This window comes from Elephas maximus, chromosome 12 (assembly GCF_024166365.1).
Source record: "Elephas maximus indicus isolate mEleMax1 chromosome 12, mEleMax1 primary haplotype, whole genome shotgun sequence".
Lineage (NCBI taxonomy): Eukaryota > Metazoa > Chordata > Mammalia > Proboscidea > Elephantidae > Elephas > Elephas maximus.
This window is the reverse complement of record NC_064830.1, coordinates 53087483-53110551: the sequence shown is the minus strand read 5'-3', so window position 1 is coordinate 53110551 and position 23069 is coordinate 53087483. Positions and strand designations below refer to the sequence as shown.

The window sequence follows — 23069 nt, the reverse complement described above, 5'->3', positions numbered from 1 at the left end:
GAGGGTGTTCAGGAAGATGGGTGTCCTGGAGGAGAGTATTTCTGGGAAGAGAGGGTGTCCAGGAGGAGAAGGTGTCAAGAAGGAGTTGGTGTCCTGGAGGAGAGGATGTCCAGGAGGTGTGGGTGTTCAGAAGAAGAGGGTGTCATGGAGGAGAAGGTGTTCAGTTGCAGAGGGTGTTCAGGAGGAGAGGGTGTCATGGAGGAGACAGAGTCCAGGAAGAGAGGGTATTGAGTAGGCAAGGGTGTCGAGGAGCACAGGGTTTTGAGGAGAGGGTGTCAAGGAGGAGAGGATGTCGAGGAAGAGAGGTTGTGACGAAGGACTGTGTGTCATGGAGGAGAGGGCATCCAGGAGGAGAGAGCGATCAGGGCTAGAGGGCAACCAGGATGAGAGGATGACCTAGAGGAGAGGGTGTCGAGGAGGAGAGGGCGTCTAGGAGGAGAAAGCTTTCAGGAGGAGAGGGCATCCAGGAGGAGAAGGTGTCATGGAGAGGGCGTCCAGCAGGAGAGGGTACAGAGGAGGAGAGAGTGTCAAGGAGGAGAGGATGTTCAGGAGGACAAGGTGTCCAGGAGGAGAGGGTGTCATGCAGGACAGGTTGTTGAGTTAGAGACAGCATCCAGGAGGAGAGGGTGTAATGGAGGAGATGGTGTTGAGGAGGAGATAGCGTCCAGGAGGAGAGGGCATCCAGAAGAAGATGGTGTCCATGAGTAGAGGGCGTTTAGGAGGAGTGGGCATCCAGGAGGAAAGGGTGTTCAGAGAGAGAGGGTGTCATGGAGGAGAGGGTGTCCAGGAGGAGGGTAGCTCAGGAGGAGAGGGTGTCCAGGAGGAGAGGGTGTTCAGGAGGAGAGGGAGTCCAGAAAGAGTGGGTGTCATGGAGGAGAGGGTGTCATGGAGGAGACGGTATCGATGAGGAGAGGACGCTCAGGAAGACAGGGTGCTGAGGAGGGGTGCTCAAATGAAAAGTAGAGATAAGATGCCATTGTTAGACTCAATGGAATAGTTTGGACAGTTATTATTTCAGGTTGTCAAAGAGGAGACTGATGAGAAAAAAAAGATGGGTGCAGATAGTACATTCAAAGTCGTGAGCCGGGGGAGTGGATTGATAGGCTTTCAAGGGAGCCCAGGACTAAAACTGGCACTAGTGCTTAAAGAAGAGTAAAACCAAAGTAGCTGGATAGTTAGGTTAAAAACCCATTAGGCCTTAGAAGCACTATCGTTCCTGCTGTAATGCTGAAAGAACTTGGCCCAGGCTGTTGAGATGGGCTGGAAGAAGCTGTTTGCGTTTCATGATCATAATGGTTTCTGTGACGTGAACTCTGAGGTCATCAGAGTAAATGGGTTGGGGGAGGCAAGTACCCTTGGCATTGGGAGAGCCTGCAGGTCTGAGCAACTAGGCTCCTGCTGGGGAATCAACAAAGGAGGCAGAGCAAAGCCCTGTTTTTTTTAGCTGCGGTCAGGCCGGGGTTGTGTGGGCCAAGCCGCCGGTCAGCACGGCGCGGGGTTCCGTCGGGGGCCTAAGAGGCCCCAGGATGGGTGACTCTTAGCGGCCACCGGCCTTGGAGAGCTCCCGCTTTTTCGCACCGCAGGGCCTGGTGGCGGCGGCAGCGGCCCGGAGGCTGCGGAAACTCCTTTCGCTCTTTCCCGTACAAGTGCGCTTCTGCTGCCGGCGCCCGGGGAAGGTACGGCGCAGCGGCGGGACACTCCCGCCATGCCGGGGCCCCAGTTTCCCGCCTCGGTCTCCCGCCCGCCGCCCCTGCGGAACCGCTGTCCGCAGACGCTGTGAGGAGGAAGAGGAGGCGGCGGAGCAGGCGCCGCCTCCTTGGCTAGCTTCCCGACCCGGCGGCCTCGGCAAGACCCATGGCGGATTCCTCGCCCGCGCTATCCCTGCGGGAAGTCGGCCCCCGCGCATCCCGACCTCGGGCTCCGTCGTCGTCGCCGCCGCCGCCGCCCTCACTCTCCGGCTCCGAGTCCGAGGAGGCCGAGCTGTCGCTGAGCCTGGCCCGTACGAAGACCCGCTCGTATGGCAGCACCGCCAGCGTGCGGGCGCCGCTGGGCGCCAGCGTCATAGAGCGCCATGTGGAGCACCGGGTCTGCGCCGGCGACACGCTGCAGGGCATCGCGCTCAAGTACCGAGTCACTGTAAGCAGGGCGGCCGCGCGGGGGCGGGGACGGGGACGGCTCTGGGGGAGCAGAGGGTGAGCTCGGGAGGCGTGCTGGGGGGTCCCGGAGGCACCATCGGTCTGCCAGCCCCAGGCGCTTGCTCCCGGCTCGCTGCTGGTAATAGCAATGGTCTTTAGTGCAAGTCCTGCAGCCAGAGAGGCGCGGGCCGCCAAGGTCCAGGCTCCCTCCCCAGGTAGGTAAATCGTGTTCCTGAGTGTTCTGCCCAGACTCAGGCCAGATCTGTCACATGAGGAAGGCCAAAGAGGACCAGGGCTTTGGCATCCCCGGAAGCCACATTTACCTTATTTTCAGTCCAATCACACTACTGTGTATTTGCTCAAAGCTGAACTGAGGTGTGGACTTGGGCAGAGAATTTTGTTCCCTGTGTGAACAAGTCCTGCAATGAGTCAGGAATGGTACATTTGTTCCTACTGGATGGTTCTGGTTCTAGCGATTACACTTCTTTATTTAGAAGTGAAATTATACCCCTGGACTCACTGACTCTGAATGTGACACCTGTGACTAAGCTGCAGCCAAGTATGGTCTAGGTGAGATGAGGGGCTGTGTTTATTATAAATTTATAAGCTTATGGGTCTGCGGCATATTGTATTACAGCTCTGGGAAGGGTATGGAAGCCTGAGGGAACAAATTGTATCCTTAAAATTACTTATAATACTCTCAGCTATGTGATGGCCTTTTTACATTTGAGTTCTGTATCAGTTTTCAATGTTCTTTCCTGAAGCATCTTAAGGATAGCAATGGGAAGAAAGGTGATCTTATCTGTATCCTTCTCTTAAAGTGAAACACTTTCTACCCCTTCAGACCCAATGACAGAGACTGAGCAATCTGTTTTTCCCATTTGAGTGGGTATATGCTTACCTATCAGGCTCTTCTATCATTTAAACTTTTTGAGAGCAGGGATCTTGTGCAGGCGTAGAATGACATTATCATGCTATGGGTAGCCCCATGCAGCGCTCTCACAGCTCTCTACATGTGAACTAAACCAAACCAAACCCATTGTGGTTGAGTGAATTTCAACTCATTGTGACCCTACAGGACAGAGTAGAACTGCCCCATAGGGCTTCCATGGCTATAAATCTTTATGGAAGCAGACTACCACATCTTTCACTGACCTTTCGGTTAGCAGCTGAGTGCTTAACCACTGCACCACCAGGGCTACTTCTAAATGTGAACATAGACACACAATTCTCCATGTGCAGTAATGGGGCCTGGTTTGGGTCAAACCAGAGGAAAGCAGAGCTGGGAAACATCAGTAGCCACCTTCTGCTGAATGCCTGCCACATGCCAGGCATTTCATTTGTCCTGTTCTATTTTGATTTGGGGGCCCTGGTGGTGCCGTGGTTAAGCGTTTGACTGCTAACCAAAAGGTCAGCAGTTCAGTTGGAATCTACCAGCTGATCCTTGGAAACCCTATGGGGCAGTTCTATTCTTGTCTATAGGGTTGCTATGAGTTGGAATCGACTCCATGGCAAGGGGTTTGGTTTTTTGGGTTTATTTTGATCTTATTTAATTTTATTTTCACAATAAGCCAATAGATTAAAAAAAAAAATTTTTTTTTTGTACTTAATCTCCTTTTTACAGGTGAAAAGATGCATGTGAGATAAGGATATTTTACAAGCACGATTATTCATTGGGACTAGCTTGAATTAGCATAATGATAAAGCATTTGCTTTTCTTCAGATATTACTTCTGATTTCCACCCTTGTTTTTATCCTAGTCTTATGGAGAGCTCTCTCAGCATCCTGGTTACTGAAGAAGGAAGGCCTTTTCTACCTGGTTTCTATGAGTCCTACCTGCTAGGTCAGAGTGACTACACCTAGCAACCCATGACATCTGGAGGAAGGTTATTTCCTTGGTTGTCACCCATAGCAATCTCTCCATGACCTACAGCCCTCTGTGGTCTCACTAGAGTTATCTGTAGCTCTTAAATATCTGCTCACTGAAGTTTTCCACCTTTGATCAAATGCTTTCTAATCCCTGTTTACTATAGATGCTGTTTCTTATGGCCTTTTTTTTTTTTTTTCCGTAGAGGTGTAAATTAGATTTTTTCATTACTTTTATAAAGACTTTTGACTTTAAGATGTTAAACTCAGGTATAATGTTTTGAGAACCATAATCTATAGTGGTAAATTACAGTTTCTCAACCTCAGCACTATTGACATCATGGATCTGATAATTCTTTGTTGTGGGGACCATCCTGTGCGTTGTAGGATGTTTAGCATCATCTTTGGTCTCTACTCACTAGATTCGAGTAGCATCCCCCATCCCTACCCCAAAGATGTGACAATCAGAATGTTTCCAGACATTGCCAAATGTCCTCTAGAGGACAAAATTATCCCCAGCTGAGAACTGGTTTATTACATATATATATATCATGCACTTTGGGTCCTGAATTATAGTTAATGAAATTTTTAGAGACTCCTCTACTGGTTATATAGAACCAGTGAAAGCGGCAATTCTTTGTATAGCAGTGAAGAGACAGTCTTGCTTTAATATATGCAGATATTAATTGGGTATATTTATTGTAAATTGAGATTTTACTTGGAAGCTAAAAAGTCAGAAAAAAATTTTTTTCCCCCTGAATGAACACAAAGAAGTTAGGTGAGTCAAGTTTCAATTACTGAACTGCTAAAATTATCAACAACATATTTAAGGTTTTGTTTAAAGGAGTAGGTAGTGAGATGTTGCGGGTTAGAGACCTGTGGCAGTGCACTTGGAAATTAAGAGTCAGCCCAGGCGGACAATTGACTTTAACATTCCATGAGTTATTGCGTGAATAGAGTACAGATCTGCAATTTTGCTTATAGGAGCAGGAACTCTCAGGGAAGCCTGTCTGCTGATGGTAGCTCCCCAGTCACTCAGCTGGGAGTCCAGGCAGGACTTGAGCCCCTTGTGGCAGAGATTGGGAAAAGTGAGTAAGTAGTGTTCTAGATAGAAGGAGGTTTCCAGAATAGAGACTTTGACAGGGGTGAGGATGGGGACCTGGTTGTCAGTCCTGGGTTATAGGGGTACAAGTTGGAAATTGGTTATCCGGAGTGGTGCTCAAGGCCTGGCTGCAGGATGCAGCCCAGGATGTTGGAATAGATCAGAGTTCCTCAAACTGGTCTGGACAGGAGAGGAATGTCCTGGGGCAGACTAAAACTAAAGGATCCTGGCTGACCTTGGACCTACTGGATCAGAATATCCAGGAAAGGACCTCAGGAGTCTCTATTTTTAACAAGCCATGGTCTCCTTGTTTGTTCCCAAAGTACTGTCCCTCCTTTGGGTCTTTGCCCTTGCTGTTTTGTCTGTCTGGGACACACTTTCCCTGATAGCTGTATGCAGGGCTGGCTTCATAGGTATGTGACCCCCACAGCTGCACTGAGCTCTGTGCTCAGAAGGGCCCCATGCTTGATTTAATGCTCTGCTGTCACCATCTTGAAATTTTTAATAGTTTGTGAGCAAGGGCCCACATTTTCATTTTTCACTTGGCCCTTCAAATTATGTAGCTGGTCTTGGTAGTGAGACCTGCTCTTTCACTGCCTTTACATCTTTGCTTAAATGTCTCCTCCGTGGGGTGTTTCCAGACCACTCTGTTTGAAATTGCAACCCTCCTCCAGCCCAGCACACCTCTCTCCTCCCCTGCCTTATTTCCTAACAGTATTTATAATTTATGCAATTTTCTTCTTCCTCTTTTTTTTTTTTTTTTTCCCAGCACCTGCCTTTCTGGTGATAAGTTAGTGAACAAATAAAAATCCTTGCTCTCATGGTGCTTATGTTTTAGTCAGTGGAGACAGTAAGTAAATAAACAAAATATGTTATATTTCAGATATTGATAAGCAAAATAAAGAAAATAAAGCAGGGAAAGGAGCTAGGGCTGGTGGAGGTCACTGTGATTTAAAATGGTATGGCCAGAGAGAGCCTCACTGAGGAGAAAGAGAAGGAGGGAGCCATGCAGACATCTGGGTGGAGAATATTCCAGGCAAAAGGAACAGTGGATGGTGCAAAGGCCCTGAAGTGGGAGCACATGTGACATGTTCCAGGAACAGCATGGCTGGAGCTTAGTGAGCAGGGATGTAGTTGGTCTGATCATGTAGGGCCTCAAAGGCCACCGTGAGGCCATTGGGTTCTTCTGAGTGAGTTGGAAAGTGTTGGAGGGGTTTGAACAGAAGCATGACACGATCGGACTTATACATTAAAAGGATCACTCTGGTTCCTGTTTTAAGAATAGATCGTTGGGGGGCGGCAGGGTGGGGGGGGGGCAAGTGCCAAGGCAGGGAGACCAGATAGGACGGAAGCTTTTGTAGTAATGCGGGTAAGAGAAGATTATAGCTTAGACCAAAGCAGTGGAGAAGAAGATAATGAGAAGAGGTGAGATTCTGGATGATTTGCTGATACTCTATAAATTTTCTGTAATAATTCAGTGTTAAGTTTGAGCACTTCTGCCCTAGAGATGGATGGGCCCAGGGGTCGAGGAGGCTCCTCTGTAGGAAGGAGGAGCGTGGAGATTTCTGACTCCTAACGAATCCAAGTTCTTCCACTGAAGTAAAAAATATCTTTATGACCCCTCCCACCACCTTTTTTTGGTTATAACATATTAAGTCATTGATAAATGGCATTCATTATTTTATTTATTTATTTATGCAAACTTATATTGAGTGTGGTTTGTCTAAGGGCCTGTGGTAGATGCTGGGGCTACAAGATAATACATGTTGTATTTTTATTCATGATGAGTTCATCAGCTATTGATTTACACTAGCCTGTAAGCTATTTGAGAAGCAAGGGACCTTATCTATCTCATCTATGCATCTTCTGTGCAAAGCCATGACGGGTCTTCACATATGTGTGGACTTAATCCACAGGAAAGCCTGGCTGGTTTGAAATCACTAGGCCCTGGACTTGAGCAGGCCTTGAAATATGGACACATAGGAGTTAAATAAAGTAGCGTATCCTTCTTAAGAGTTGAACTGAAAAATTTGGTTTGAGGCAAGCTCTCAACCTATGGAAGACTGATGCCGTTTTTGGTGCATGATGTTTGTTTCCTCTCCTTCCACCAAAAGTGAGTCTTTATGTAGAATTAAATCTACGTTTAGGTTTGGACATCTCTACCAGAGTAAGAAGACTTGAGGAAGTGGGTCTGGGAAAGTGAAACTATTTGTGCTGAGTTGAACTACAGTTCAAATCTCAGATGTAAACTTGCCTGGGCTGGAATTTCCCCAGCTGAGTTTATCTCCACTGAGACCTTAAGGCTCTTTACTTAACCCTGTATTCTAGACTTAGCTATTGCTTTTGCTGTTATCCTGGCCCCTCCCAGTTGGATTCAAGCCTCTGAAGGAAATTGACCAGCTCCAGGCAGCCACTGAGAATTTTGGAAACCCTAGAAGAATGTCCAGAGAACAGTATGGAAGCAAAGTGGGAAAGAGATAGTGAAGGTGACCTCTTATTTGCATAAACTTTTCTTAGTCCCTTTGCTGTCCCCTGGCAACTTGCCTGTCCTCTCCCTAGTCCAGAGTTCCTGTCTGGTTTTATTCCTAGGGTCTTCTCTTCCTCCTCCAGTTAGCTGCTAAGCCAAGTCCTTTCATAACATTTCCCCTAAAAAAGAGTTACCATTACGAGAAAAGGAGAAATGATTGTAATTTAAGGGAGCAAGAGTTGTGGGTTAGAAACCTAAGTGTATATAAATCTTTAAGTTTATAACTTTATCTCCTGCTGCTGGTGGAAATTTTTCACCTTTGCTGGTCAAAGGGAAGAGAACCTTAAGTAGTGCCACTTGTTGTGAGAGGGCAGTTAAAGTCACCTTTAGTAATTTGGAATTTTAACAGATTTCCAAGTATTCTTTTGTTTAAAACAGCTTTATTGAGGTACAATTTACATGCCACAACAAGTCCTTTGGTAAATGACTTCGGTAAATTTACAGAGCTGTGCAGACATTACCAGAATCTAACTTTAGAACATTTCCGTCACTCTAAAAAGTCCCTTTATGCCAATTGTAGTTAACTTCTTTCTTCCTTCTCCAGCCTTGGGCAACCACGAATCTACTTTTTAACCTGTAGATTTGCCTTTTCTGGGGCATTTCGCTTTAATGGAATCTTATGTATTCTTTTGAGTCAAAGTGTAAAGAAGGTAAAAATCCTTTTTCCTATTAGCACATTAGGGTTTGATTGCCACCAAAACCTAGAACAGTGGGTTGATCCAGCACTTACCAGAAAACAATTTTTGGAGAATCACTTCATATTTAGTTTTGTTTTCTGTAAAATAATGGCAATAACTGTATATGTATATTAAAACGTTCTGTGAACTATACCACCGGTTGCTGCTGTTTTTGGAACGGGGTGTCCCTGGGTGTTGGAAACAGTTAATCTGCTTGCCTGCTAATCAAAATGTTGAAGGTTCAAATCTACCCAGAGGTGCCTCAGAAGAAAGGCCTAGTGATCTACTTCCAAAAAAATCAGCCATTATGGACTAATGGGCCGCATCTACCATGGCTTCCACCAGACTGAGTCCAGTACAACTAGATGGTGCCCAGCTACCACCACTGACTGCTCTGACAGGGATCACAATAGAGGGTCCCAGACAGAGCTGGAGAAAAACGTAGAACAAAAGTCTACCTTAAAAAGAAAGACCAGACTTGCTGGCCTGACACAGACTGGAGAAACCCTGAGAGTATGGCCCCTGGATACCTTTTCAGCTCAGTAATGAGATCACTCCTGAGGTTTACCCTTCAGCCAAAGATTGAACAGGCCCATGGAACAAAACAAGAATAAAGGGGCATGCACCAGCCCTGGGGCTGGGGCTGGAAGGCAGGAGGGAATAGGAAAGCTGGTAATAGGGAACCCAGGGTTGAGAAAGGAGGGTGTTGGCCTGTCATGGGGTTGTTAACCAGTGTCATAGAACAATGTGTGTACTGTTTGATGAGAAACTAGTTTGCTCTGTAAACCTTCATCTTAAGTACAAAAAAAAAAAAAAAAATTAAGCCATCGAAAACCCTGCAGATCTCAGTTCTCACTTGACACACAGAAAATCACCATGAGGTAGAATCGACTTGAGAGCAACTGGTGGTGTCTTTTTTGTTGTTTCCATTGTTTTGCTATTGTGAACAGTGCTGCAGTGAACGTGGGTGTGCATATATTTATTCATGTGACAGCTGTTATTTCTTTAGGATTTATTCCTAGGAGTGGGATTGCTGGATCATATGGTATTTCTTTTCTTTTTTTTTTTTTAGTTGTATACATATACTTTTTATTGTGCTTTAGGTGAAGGTTTATGGAGTAAATTAGTTTCTCATTAAACAATTAATATGCATACTGTATTCATGACATTGGTTGCCAACCCTGTGGTGTCTTAACACTCACCCTTTCTCAACTTTGGGCTCCCCATTTCCGTTTGCCCAGCTTTCCTGTCCCCTCCTATCTTCTCCCCATTCCCCTGGACTGGCATGTCCATTTAGTCTCATATACATGGTTGAACTACATGTATCACTGTTTGGTTTATGGGCCTGTCTAATCTTTGGATGAAGGGTGAACCTCAGGAGTGACTTTAGTACTGAGTTAAAAGGGCGTCTGTGGTCCATACTAGCTTTTTAAGGAGGCTCCATATCATTTTCCATAGTGGTTGTCTCGTTTTACATCCCCACCAACAGTACATAAGAGTTCTAACCTCCCCTCAACCTCTCCAACATTTGTTATTTTCTGTTTTTTTTTTTTTTTAATTCGTGCCAGTGATGTTGGGGTGAGATGGTATTTCATTGTAGTTTTGATTTGCATTTCTCTAATGGCTAGTGATCATGAGCATTTCCTCATGTGTCTGTTACCTGCCTGAATGTCTTCCTTGATGAAATGTCTGTTCATATCCTTTGCCCATTTTTAAATTGGATTATTTGTCTTTTTGTTATTGAGGTGTTGAAGTATTCTATAGATTTTAGAAATTAGACCTTTGTTGGGTATGTCGTACCCAACATTTTTTTCCCAAGCTGTAGGGTTCCCTTTGTACTCTTTTGGTGAAGTCTTTTGATGAATATAGTGTTTAATTTTTAGGAGATCCCAGTTATCTAGTTTATCTTCTGGTATTTGTGCATTGTTAGTTATGGTTTGTATTGTATTTATGCCATGTATTAGGGCTTCTAGTGTTGTCTCTATTTTTTCTCCCACGATCTTTGTCATTTTAGGTTTTTTAGTTAGGTCTTTGATCCACTTTGAGTTAGTTTTTGTGTATGGTGTGAGGTATGGGTCCTGTTCCATTGTTCTACAGATGGACATCCAGTTTTGCCAGCATGATTGGTTAAAAAGAACGTCTTTTCCCTGTTTACTGGGCTTTGGTCTTTTGTCAAAGATCAGCTGACCATAGGTGGATGGATTTTCATCAGGGTTCTCAATTCTATGCCATTGGTTAGTCTGGCTGTTTTGACTACCATAGCCATATAGTAGGTTCTGAGATCAGAGGCCTCCTACTTTGCTCTTTTTCCTCAATGATGTTTTGCTTATCTGGGGCCTCTTTCCTTTCCATATAAAGTTGGTGATTAGTGCTTCCATCTCATTAAAGAATGCTGTTGGTATTTGGATTAGGATTGCATTATATGTATAGATAGCTTTGGGTAGAATTGACATTTTCACAATGTTGACTGTTCCTGTCCATGAGCATAGTATGTTTTTCCATTACGTAGGCCTCTATTGGTTTCTTGCAATATTGTTTTGTAGTTTTCTTTGTATAGGTCTTTCATGTCCCTGGTTAAATTTATTCCTAAGTATTCTATCTTTTTAGGGGCTGTTAAAAATGGTATCGTTTTCCTGATTTCCTTTTTGAAGTTTTCTTCTTGGTGTATAGGAATCCAACTGATTTTTGTTGTTGTTGTTAGGTGCTGTCGAGTCGGTTCTGACTCATAGAGACCCTATGCACAACAGAATGAAACACTGCCCGGTCCTGTGCCATCCTTACAATCGTTGTTATGCTTGAGCTCATTGTTGCAGCCACTGTGTCAATCCACCTTGTTGAGGGTCTTCCTCTTTTCCGCTGACCCTGTACTCTGCCAAGCATGATGTCCTTCTCCAGGGACTGATCCCTCCTGACAACATGTCAAAAGTATGTAAGACACAGTCTCACCATCCTTGCCTCTAAGGAGCATTCTGGCCACACTTCTTCCAAGACAGATTTGTTCATTCTTTTGGCAGTCCATGGTATATTCGATATTCTTCGCCAACACCACAATTCAAAGGCATCAGCTCTTCTTTGGCCTTCTTTATTCATTGTCCAGCTTTCACATGCATGTGATATGATTGAAAATACCATGGCTTGGGTTAGGCGCACCTTAGTCTTCAGGGTGACATCTTTGGTCTTCAACACTTTGAATAGGTCCTTTGCAGCAGATTTGCCCAATGCAACGCATCTTTTGATTTCTTGACTGCTGCTTCCATGGCTGTTGATTGTGGATGCAAGTAAAATGAAATCCTTGACAACTTCAATCTTTTCTCCATTTATCATGATGTTGCTCATTGGTCCAGTTGTGAGGATTTTTGTTTTCTTTATGTTGAGGTGCAATCCATACTGAAGGCTGTGGTCTTTGATCTTCATCAGTAAGTGCTTCAAGTCCTCTTCACTTTCAGCAAGCAAGGTTGTGTCATCTGCATAACGCAGTTTGTTAATGAGTCTTCCTCCAATCCCGATGCCCTGTTCTTCTTCATATAGTCCAGCTTCTCAGATTATTTGTTCAGCATACAGATTAAATACTTATGGTGAAAGAATACAACCCTGACGCACACCTTTCGTGACTTTAAACCAGTCGGTATCCCCTTGTTCTGTCCGAACAACTGCCTCTTGATCTATGTAAAGGTTCCTCAAGAGCACAATGAAGTGTTCTGGAATTCCCATTCTTTGCAGTGTTATCCATAGTTTGTTATGATCCACACAGTCGAATGCCTTTGCATAATCAATAAAACACAGGTAAACATCCTTCTGGTATTCTCTGCTTTCAGCCAGGATCTATCTGACATCAGCAATGATATCCCTGGTTCCATGTCCTCTTCTGAAACCGGCTTGAATTTCTGGCAGTTCCCTTTCGATATACTGCTGCAGCCGTTTTTGAATGATGTTCGGCAAAATTTTGCTTGCATGTGATATTAATGATATTGTTCTATAATTTCCACATTCAGTTGGATCATCTTTCTTGGGAACAGGCATAAATATGGATCTCTTCCAGTCAGTTGGCCAGGAAGCTGTCTTCCATATTTCTTGGCATAGACGAGTGAGCACCTCCAGCGCTGCATCTGTTTGTTGAAACATCTCAATTGATATTCCATCAATTTCTGGAGGCTTGTTTTTCGCCAGTGCCTTCAGAGCAGCTTGGACTTCTTCCTTCAGTACTATTGGTTCCTGATCGTATGCCACCTCTTGAAATGGTTGAACATTGACTAATTCTTTTTGGTATAATGACTCTGTGTATTCCTTCCATCTTCTTTTGATGCTTCCTGCATCATTTAATATTTTCCCCATAGAATCCTTCAGTATTGCAACTCGAGGCTTGAATTTTTTCTTCAGTTCTTTCAGCTTGAGAAATGCCGAGCATGTTCTTCCCTTCTGGTTTTCCATCTCCAGCTCTTTGCACATGTCATTAAAATACTCTGCTTTGTCTTCTCGAGAAGCCCTTTGAAATCTTCTGTTCAGTTCTTTTACTTCATCAATTCTTCCTTTTGCTTTAACTGCTTGACGCTCAAGAGCAATTTTCAGAGTCTCCTCTGACATCCATCTTGGTCTTTTCTTTCTTTCCTGTCTTTTTAGTGACCTCTTGCTTTCTTCATGGATGATGTCCTTGATGTCATTCCACAACTCGTCTGGTCTTTGGTCACTAGTGTTCAATGCATCAAATCTATTCTTGAGATGGTCTCTAAATTCAGGTGGGATATACTCAAGGTCATATTTTGGCTCTCGCGGACTTGCTCTGATTTTCTTCAGTTTCAGCTTGAACTTGCATATGAGCAGTTGATGGTCTGTTCCACAGTCGGCCCCTGGCCTTGTTCTGACTGATGATATCGAGCTTTTCCATCATCTCCTTCCACAGATATAGTCAATTTGATTTCCGTGTGTTCCACCTGGTGAGGTCCATGTGTATAAAAAATAGTCACCATTTATGTTGGTGAAGGAAGGCATTTGCAATGAAGAAGTTGTTGGTCTTGCAAAATTCTGTCATTCGATCTCTGGCATTGTTTCTATCACCAAGACCATGTTTTCCAACTACTGATCCTTCTTCTTTGTTTCCAACTTTCGCATTTGAATCACCAGTAATTATCAACACATCTTGATTGCATGTTCAATCCATTTCAGACTGCAGTAGCTGATAAAAATCTTCTGTTTCTTCATCTTTGGCCCTAGTGGTTGGTGCATAAATTTGAATAATAGTTGTATTAACTGGTCTTCCTTGTAGGCGTGTGGATATTATTCTATCACCGACAGTGTCGTACTTCAGGATAGATTTTGAAACGTTCTTTTTGACGATGAATGCAACGCCATTCCTCTTTGAGCTGTCATTCCCAGCATAGTAGGCTATATGATTGTCCGATTCAAAATGGCCAATACCAGTCCATTTCAGCTCACTAATGCCTAGGATATCGATGTTTATGTGTTCCATTTCATTTTTGATTATTAATGGATTTTTGCAGCTGTTTCTTCTCATTTTGAGTCGTGCCACATCAACAAATGAAGGTCCTGAAAGCTTTACTCCACCCACCTCATTAAAGTCGACTCCACTTTGAGGAGGCAGTCCTTCCCCAGTCATCTTTTGAGTGCCTTCCAACCTGGGGGGCTCGTCTTCCAGCACTATATCAGACAATATTCTGCTGCTATTCATAAGGTTTTCACTGGATAATGCTTTTCAGAAGTAGACTGCCGGGTCCTTCTTCCTAGTCTTTCTTAGTCTGGAAGCTCAGCTGAAACCTGTCCTCCATGGGTGACCCTGCTGGTATCTGAATACCGGTGGTATGGCTTCCAGCATCACAGCAACACGCAAGCCCCCACAGTACGACCAACTGACAGACATGTGGGGGACTGATTTTTGTACGTTGACCTTTTATGCCGCTAGTTTGCAAAAATCTTCCTATTAATTCCAGTAGTTTTCTTGTGGAATCTTCAGGGTTCTCAATGTATAGGATCATACCATCTGTTAACAGAGGTAGTTCTACTTCTTCCTTTCTAATTTGGATGTGCTTTACTTCTTTTTCTTCCTTATTGCTCTAGCCAGTATTTCCAGTACAGTGTTAAATAGGACTGGTGATAAAGGGCATCCTTGTCTTGTTCCTGTTCTCAGGGGGAATGCTTTCAGTCTCCATTGAGAATGATGTTGGCTGTTGGTTTTATATAGATACCCTTTATTATACTGAGGACTTTCCCTTCTATTCCTGTTTTATTGAGAGTTTTTACCAGGAATGGGCATTGGACTTCACCAAAGGCGTTGCCTATGTTGAGATAATCATGTGATTCTTTTCTTTTGTTCTATTTATGTGGAACGTGACAGTCAGTTTGTCATACTGTGGGGGCTTGCATGTTGCTGTGATGCTGGAAGCTATGCCACAGGTATTCAAATACAAGCAGGGTCACCCATGGCAGGTGGGTTTCAGCTGAGCTTCCATACTAAGACTAGGAAGAAGGACTTGGTGATCCACTTCTGAAAAGAATTAGCCAGTGAAAACCTTAAGAACAGTGGAACATTGACTGATATAGTGCTAGAAGTTGAGCCCCTCAAGTTGGAAGGCACTCAAAGGATGACTGGAAAAAGTTGCCTTCTCAAGTAGAGTCTACTTTAATGACTTGAATGAAGCCAAGCTTTCGGAACCTTCGTTTACTGATGTGGCCTGATTCAAAAAGAAAAGAAACAGCTGCAAACATCCATTAATATTTGAATGTGGAATGTACGAATTATGAATCTAGGAAAATTGGAAATCATCGAGAATGAAGTTGAATACATAAACATCAGTATCCTAGGCATTAGTGACCTGAAATGAACTGGTACTGGCCATTTTGAATCAGACAATCATATAGTCTACTATGTCAGGAATGACAACTTGAAGAGGAGTGGTGTTCCGTTCATCATCAAAAACAGCATTTCAAGATCTGTTCTGGAGGTGGGGCCAAGATGGCGGAATAGACAAACGATTCCAGCGACCTCTCTTATAACAAAGACCCGATAAAACCAGTGAAACGAGTATATTTATGACAAGCTAGGAGCCCTAAACATCAAAGGGAAGGCTAGAAGATGAACTAGGGGCAGGGGGAGGAAGACATGGTTCAGAAGCGGAGAAGAGTTGTTACTGGACCTGAATCAGCAGAAGCCCTCAGGTATCATTCCTGGGAGCGGCTGCTGTGGGCTGGTACTAGCGTTCAGCTGCAGTTTCCTCGGGGAGAAGCAACTAGCCACAGAGCCTACTCATGCCTCCGGAACCAGAGAAGAATGGCGCTCTCGGCAAAAGCTAAGTACTTGCGTATGTTTTACTGCACCCCCCACCCCCAAGCCGACATCAGCGGCTGTTGATTTCCCTGAGCCTGAGATAGGCCCTGTTGAGTGCTTAGAGCCATCCTCCAGGCCCTGAAGAAGGTATAAATTTGAAATTGGGGGAAAAGATAATTTGCCAGCTCCACTAACCCGGGGAGCTCAGGATAAAAGCAGCTCCTGTCCAGGCATAAACGGTCTGTGGACTTTGAGTACCTTTCCCCACTGCATGGATATGTGTGGCCCTGTTTCAGGAGAATAGGCCCTTGTTGGCAGACTACAGCTGTTTCAGCTGTGCGGTGGAAAGCTGGGTGTTTGAAGTTTGACACTGCTTTGCCTATTAAACAGGGTCCTCACCTACCCACATCAGGGGACTAAGGATTGGTGGCTCCACTCAGGTCACCCAGCCACCTGCAACAGGGGTCCAAGAATAACTGGTACCTCCCAGTCCTTACAACCAAAAAGATTGGGTGCCCATGGTCTGTCTGCAGAACCCACCCACCAGTACACTCTAGGGAACAGGGACACGCTTTCCTCAGAGACACTTGGGGGATGATTCTCAGCCCCCTGCCTCGTGCAGAGTGTGACCCCCTGCTGCAACCAGATACTGGAACCTACACCAATCACCCCTGCCACTCTAAGAGTATAGGACAGAGCCTGCACCACACACCTGATGATCAGCTACCTGGAAACCGGAGCTGAATTCCTACAAGAAAAGTGAATGGACTCCCAGACTGATATACCTGATAACAGCTCTAGCCATCTGGGGAGAGGACGTCAGAGCTCCAAAGGTGAAAATAATCAAGCTAGCTCACTCAAGCAACCCATTTGGGCATATCAAAACAAAACAAAGCAAGAAGCTATGATACAGTAAGCAAACACAAAATAAACTAATACAATAATTTATACATGGCTCAGAGACAATAGTCAATATGAAGTCACACAAAGAAACAGACCACGATCACCTCAACAAGCTCTCAAAACGAAGAATCCAGGGATCTTCTAGATGAAAGTGCCTTCCTGGAATTAATGGATGCAGAATACAAAAGATCAATATACGGAACCCTTCAAGACATCAGGAATAAAATCAGGCAATGTGCAGAACAAGCCAAGGAACACACATATAAAGGAGTTGAAGAAATAAAAAAGGTTATTCAGGAACATAATGAAAAGTTGTATGAGCTCGAAAAATCCATAGACAGCAATCAGAAATGGGGAAGATTAACAATAAAATTACAGAATTAGACAACTCAATAGAAAGTCAGAGGAGCAGAATTGAGCAAGTGGAAGGCAGAATTGGTGAACTTGTAGATAAAGCACTTGGCACCAATACATATGAAGAAAAATCAGATAAAAGAACTAAAAAAAGAGAAGAAACCTGAAGAATCATGTGGGACTCTATCAAGAGAAATAACCTACACATGATTGGAGTTCCAGAACAGGGAGGGATAACAGAAAATACAGAGAGAATTGTTGGACATTTGTTGGCAGAAAACTTCCCTGATCTTGTAAAAGATGAGAAGATATCTATCCAAAATGCCCATCGAACTCCACATAAGGTAGATCTGAAAAGAAAGTCACAAAGATGTATTATAATCAAACTTGCCAAAACCAAAGACAAAGAGAGAATTTTAAGAGCAGCTAGGGATAAATGAAAAATCACCTACAAAGGAGAGTGAATAAGAATGAGCTTGGACTACTCGACAGAAACCATGCAGGCAAGAAGGCAATGAGATGACATATTTAAAAAAATGAAGGAAAAAAATTGCCTGCCAAGAATCATATATCCATCAAAACTGTCTCTTAAATATGAAGATGAAATTAGGACATTTCCAGATAAACAGAAGTTTAGGGAATTCATAAAAACCAAACCAAAACTACAAGAAATACTAAAGGGAGTTCTTTGGTTAGAAAATCAATAATATCAGGCATCAACTCAAGACTAGAACACTGGGCAGAGCAATCAGATGTCAGCCCAGACAGGGAAATCACAGAAATAAATCAAGATAAAAAAAAATGGTCAAAACAGGGAAACAGCGATGTTGTTAGGTAAAAGAACACAACATTAAAACAAAAAGAGTGACTAAGAAATGTAGCCATAGACCTTTCATATGGAGAGGAAGACAAGGCGATACAAAGAAATAAAAGTTAGGTTTAAATTTAGAAAAATATGGGTAAATAATAAGGTAACCACAAAGGAGACAAACTATCCTACACATCAAAATAAAATACGAGAAAAAAATAGAGACTCAGCAGAAACAAAATAACAACAGCGAAGAAGCGGACAAGACAATATATAAAGATAATCTACTCAGCACAAAAAACTAAGTGGGAAAAATAAACTGTCAACAACACACAAAAAAAGAAATCAGAATGATACCACTAAATTCATAAAAAAAAAAAAATTCATACCTATCCATAATTAAGCTGAATGTAAATGGACTAAATGCACTAATAAAGAGTGGCAGAATGGATTAAAAAACACGTTCTGTCAGTAAGCTGCCTACAAGAGACACACCTTAGACTTAGAGGCACAAACAAACTAAAACTCAAAGGATGGAAAAATATATATGAAGCAAACAACAGTCAAAAAAGAGCAGAAGGGGCAATATTAATTTCTGACAAAATAGACTTTAAAGTTAAAGCCATCATAAAGGATAAGGAAGGACACTATATAATGATTAAAGGGATAATATACCAGGGGGATATAACCATATTAAATATTTGTGCACCCAATGACAGTGCTGCAAGATACATTAAACAAGCTCTATCAGCATTGAAAAGTGAGATAGATATCTCCACAGTAACAGTAGGAGACTTCAACACACCACTTTCGGTGAAGGACAGGACATCCAGAAAGAGGCTCAATAAAGACACAGAAGATCTAAATGCCACAGTCAACCAACTTGACCTTATACACATAGACAGAACACTGCACCCAACAGCAGCCAAGTATACTTTCTTTTCTAGTGCACATGGAACATTCTGTAGAATAGAGCACGTATTAGGTCATAAAGCAAGCTTTAGCAGAATCCAAAACATTGAAGTATTACAAAGCATCTTTCCTGACCATAAGGCCATAAAAGTAGAAATCAATAACAAACAGCAGGGAAAAGAAATCAAACACTTGGAAACTGAACAATACCCTGCTTAAATATGACTGCATTATAGAAGACATTAAGGATGGAATAAAGAAACTGATAGAATCCAATGAGAATGAAAACATTTCCTATCAGAACCTCAGGGACACATCAAAAGCAGTGCTCAGAGGTCAATTTGTATGAATAAATGCACACATACAAAAAGAAGAAAGGGCCCAAATCAAAGAATTATCCCTACAACTTGAACAAATAGAAAGAGAGCAACAAAAGAAACCCACAGGCACCAGAAGAAAACAAATAATAAAAATTAGAGTAGAACTAAATGAAATACAAAACAGAAAACAATTGAAAGAATTAACAAGACCAAAAGCTGGTTCTTTGAAAAAATCAACAAAATTGGTAAACCATTGGCCAAACTGACAAAAGAGAAATGGGAGAGGAAGCAAATAACCCAAAGAAGAAATGAGATGGGCAATATTACAACAGACCCAACTGAAATTTAAAGAATCTTATCAGATTACTGTGAAAAATTGTACTCTAACAAATTTGAGAACCTAGAAGAAATGGATGATTTCCTAGATACACACTACCTACCTAAACTAACACAAGCAGAGGTAGAACAACTAAATAGACCCATAACAAAAGAAGAGATTGAAAAGGTAATCAAAAAACTCCCAACATAAAAAAGCCCTGGCCTGGACGGCTTCACTGCAGAGTTCTACCAAACTTTCAGAGAAGAGTTAACACCACTACTACTAAAGGTATTTCAGTGCATAGAAAAGGACGGAATACTCCGAAACTCATTGTCTGAAGCCAGCATATCTCTGATACCAAAACCAGGTGAAGACAGCCCACACAAAAAAATTACAAACCTATATCTGTCATGAACTTAGGTACAGAAATCCTCAACAAAATCCTGGCCAATAAAATTCAACAACATATAAAAAAATAATTCACCATGACCAAGTGGGATTCATACTAGGTATGCAGGGATGGTTCAACATTAGAAAAACAATTAATGTAACCCATCATATAAATAAAACAAAAGACAAGAATCACATGATTTTATCCATTGATGCAGAAAAGGCATTTGACAAAGTTTAACACCCATTCATGATAAAAACTCTCAGCAACATAGGAATAGAAGGAAAATTTCTCAACATAATAAAGGGCATTTATACCAAGGCCATCCTAAATGGAGAGAGCCTGAAAGCATTCCTCTTGAGATCAGGAACCAGACAAAGATGCCCTTTATCACCACTGTTATTCAACATTGTGCTGGAAGTCCTAGACAGAGCAATTAGGCTAGATAAGGAAACAAAGGGCATCCAGATTGGCAAGTAAGAAGTAAAAGTATCTCTATTTGCTGATGAAATGATCTTCTCTGCAGAAAACCCTATGGAACCCTCAAGAAAATTACTGAACGTAATAGAAGAGTTCAGTAGAGTATCGGGATACAAGATAAACATACAAAAATTAGTTGGATTCCTCTACACCAAGAAAAAGAAAATCAGAGAGGAAATCACCAAATCAATACCACTTACAGTAGCCCCAAGAAGATAAAATACTTAGGAATAAGTCTTACCAGAGACATAAAAGACCTAATACAAAGAAAACTGCAAGACACTACTGCAAGAAACCAAAAGACAGCTACATAAGTGGAAAACATACCTTGCCCATGGATAGGAAGACTTATTATTGTAAAAATATCTATTCTACCAAAAGCGATCTATAGATTTAATGCAATTCCGGTACAAATTCCAACGACATTCTTTAATGAGATGCAGAAATAAATCACCAACTTCATATGGAAGGGGTAGAGAACCCGGGTAAGTAAAGCGTTACTGAAAAAGTACAGAGTGTGAGGCCTCACTCTACCTGATTTTAGAACCTATTATACTGCCACAGTAATCAAAACAGCCTGGTTCTGGTACAAGAACAGATACATAGACCAAGGGAACAGAATTGAATCCAGACATAAATCCATCCATGTATGAGCAGTTGATATTTGATAAAACCCAAACCCAATGCCGTCGATAGAGGCCCTAAATCAGTTAAATGGGGGAAAAGACAGTCTTTTTAACAAATGGTGCTGGCATAACTGGATATCCATCTGGAAAAAAAAGGAAACGAGACCCATACCTCACACCATGCACAAAAACTCAGAATGGATGAAAGACCTAAATAGAAAATCTAAAATGATAAAGATCATGGAAGAAAAAGTAGGGACAACATTAGGAGCCCTAGTACATGGCATAAATAGTATACAAAACATTACTAACAATTCAGAAGAAAAACTAGGTAACTGGGAGCTTCTGAAAATCAAACACCTATGCTCATCTAAAGACTTTACTGAAAGAGTGAAAAGATTACCTACAGACTAGGAAAAAGGTTTTAGCTATGAGATTTCCGATCGGCACCTGATCTCTAAAATCTGCATGATACTGCAAAAATTCAACTACAAAAAGGCAAATAACCCAATTAAAAATGTGCAAAAGATATGAGACACTTCACTGAAGAGGACATTCAGGTAGCTAACAGATACATGAGGAAATGTTTACGATCATTAGCCGTTAAAAAAAAAAGAGAAATGCAAATAAAAACTTCAATGAGATTCCATCTCACTCCAACAAGGCTGGCATTAATCCAAAAAACACAAAATAATAAATGTTGGAAAGAAAAAATGGCATGGCAATATCTGGCCATTGTGGGTAGGATGGATGGGGTGGGGGGGGCGGCGGGAAGGGAAGGGAGGTGATGTACTGGGAGGGAGAAAGAAAAAAAAATTGATGGTGTGTTGGGGCCACTGACGTGGACCTGGGACCCTGGTGGCACTGATACTGTGGCAGGCTGGTACACCAGTGGCTGCCTAGCCGTGGCAGTGTGGTAGTATCTGGCAAGAGGAGGCATAGAGGTTTAGGTGGGAGAGAGAGAAAAAAACAGTGAAATAAAAGTAATAAATAAATAAAACTGGCTGCACAGTGAGGGTTGGTGAGCAGGGGTGGGTGGACCTGAGGACTAGTGGGAATGGAGTGGAGGTGGCTTTTTGGGCTAGACTGGAAGGGGAAAGAAAAGAACGAGAAGAAAAAAATGGCAGTGCAGTTGGATTCAGTGTGTGGGGACAGGGCAGACCCAAGGTGGTGGTGAGCAGTGGTGTTCTAGCCCAGCAGCACGGCATGGCCTGTCAAGAAGGGGGGGTAGAGGTGGTATATGGGGCTAGATGGGAGCAGAAGGAAATGGAAGAAAAGAGGAAAAAAACGGCACTTTGGGCGTTGGCTCGTGGGGGCATGGGGACCCGAGGTGTTAGCCGAGCAGCACAGCATGGCCCATTGGAAAGGGGTAGAGGTGGTGTACAGGACAGAAGGGTGAGGGGTGGGAAAGTGTGTTTCTGTTTTTTACCGGGTGCTCTGTCTTCTATTCCAAGCTCCATGAATTTGCCTTCCCATACCAGGGTCCTTGCTGACTGTGTTCCAAGATGGTGGCACTGTGCCACGTTAATTGGCAGGGTACCTCCACTTCGTATCTCTCCTCGTTCTCTGTTTTACATCAGTTTCTTCCATTCGGAGTTTGATCTAGTTCTTTATCCCCTCATTTGATGCTTAGGGTTACAGGATTGACGTTTGTATCTTGGTCTTTTGGGTCTTTGTTGCAGAGGGTTGGCATGGTGCGTCTGTCTAGAGGGTTGGTATGGTGCATCTTGGTGCAACCCCCCAGTGGTTTTTTTTTTTTTTTTTTGAAGGGAATGGAGAAGAAGGAAAAGAAGTTTTGAATTTTACATTTACAGTCAGGTAGGTAAACTGATGAAGATGACCCAAGTGTCTTTCACAGAGTGGTTGGTCATACCAAGTAGCTGCTGTTGAGGTTCCTTTTTTTAATTTTTATTAAAGAAAAAGTTTTGTGAATGCCCCCTGAAGTGAATTTACCCTGATAAAACTTATTTTTGGGGGGTCATTTAGCATAAGTTCTTTTTAAGCTATGGATGGTATTTGTTCTAGTTAATTTCACAATGGTGGACCTTATAGCCACCCTTTTAGCTTTTCCTTTACTGATTCTGTAATCTGTTTCTTAGTGACCAGACAATAAATTTATATTTCATAGAGTCGTACTATTCAATCCTGATTAGGAGAGACTCTTGAAATGAAAGCATTTGCTTGCTATACCTTTCCTCACCCACCCACACCAAGAAACAGAGGGTAGTTTTGTGTCACTTTGAAAAGGCCACAGTTTCTATTCTTAGCCTTAATTAGGTATTAGGAAATATCAAACAGAGAGCAGGTAAGAAAGATATAGAGTTTCCCAGTTCCTCCTTGGGTTGGATCATGACTTTTCTTAGTTTTATGTGA

General features: G+C 42.7%; 1 protein-coding gene across 3 annotated transcripts in view; it reads left to right on the top strand.

Annotated features, from left to right (window-relative positions):
* Positions 1 to 1773: 1773 nt before the first annotated feature.
* The window catches only part of LYSMD2 (LysM domain containing 2), a 39848-nt gene continuing 18552 nt past the window's right edge, over positions 1774 to 23069 (top strand). The window contains exons 1-2 of one of the 3 annotated variants that reach the window (XM_049903756.1): positions 1984 to 2136; positions 22466 to 22514. In XM_049903756.1, the coding sequence (XP_049759713.1) occupies positions 2072 to 2136; positions 22466 to 22514 (114 nt within the window). In that variant the 5' untranslated portion in view covers positions 1984 to 2071. Of the gene's footprint in view, positions 2137 to 2238; positions 2351 to 22465; positions 22515 to 23069 lie in introns of those variants that run through there. The other 2 variants (XM_049903754.1, XM_049903757.1) reach the window with 2 other exon arrangements.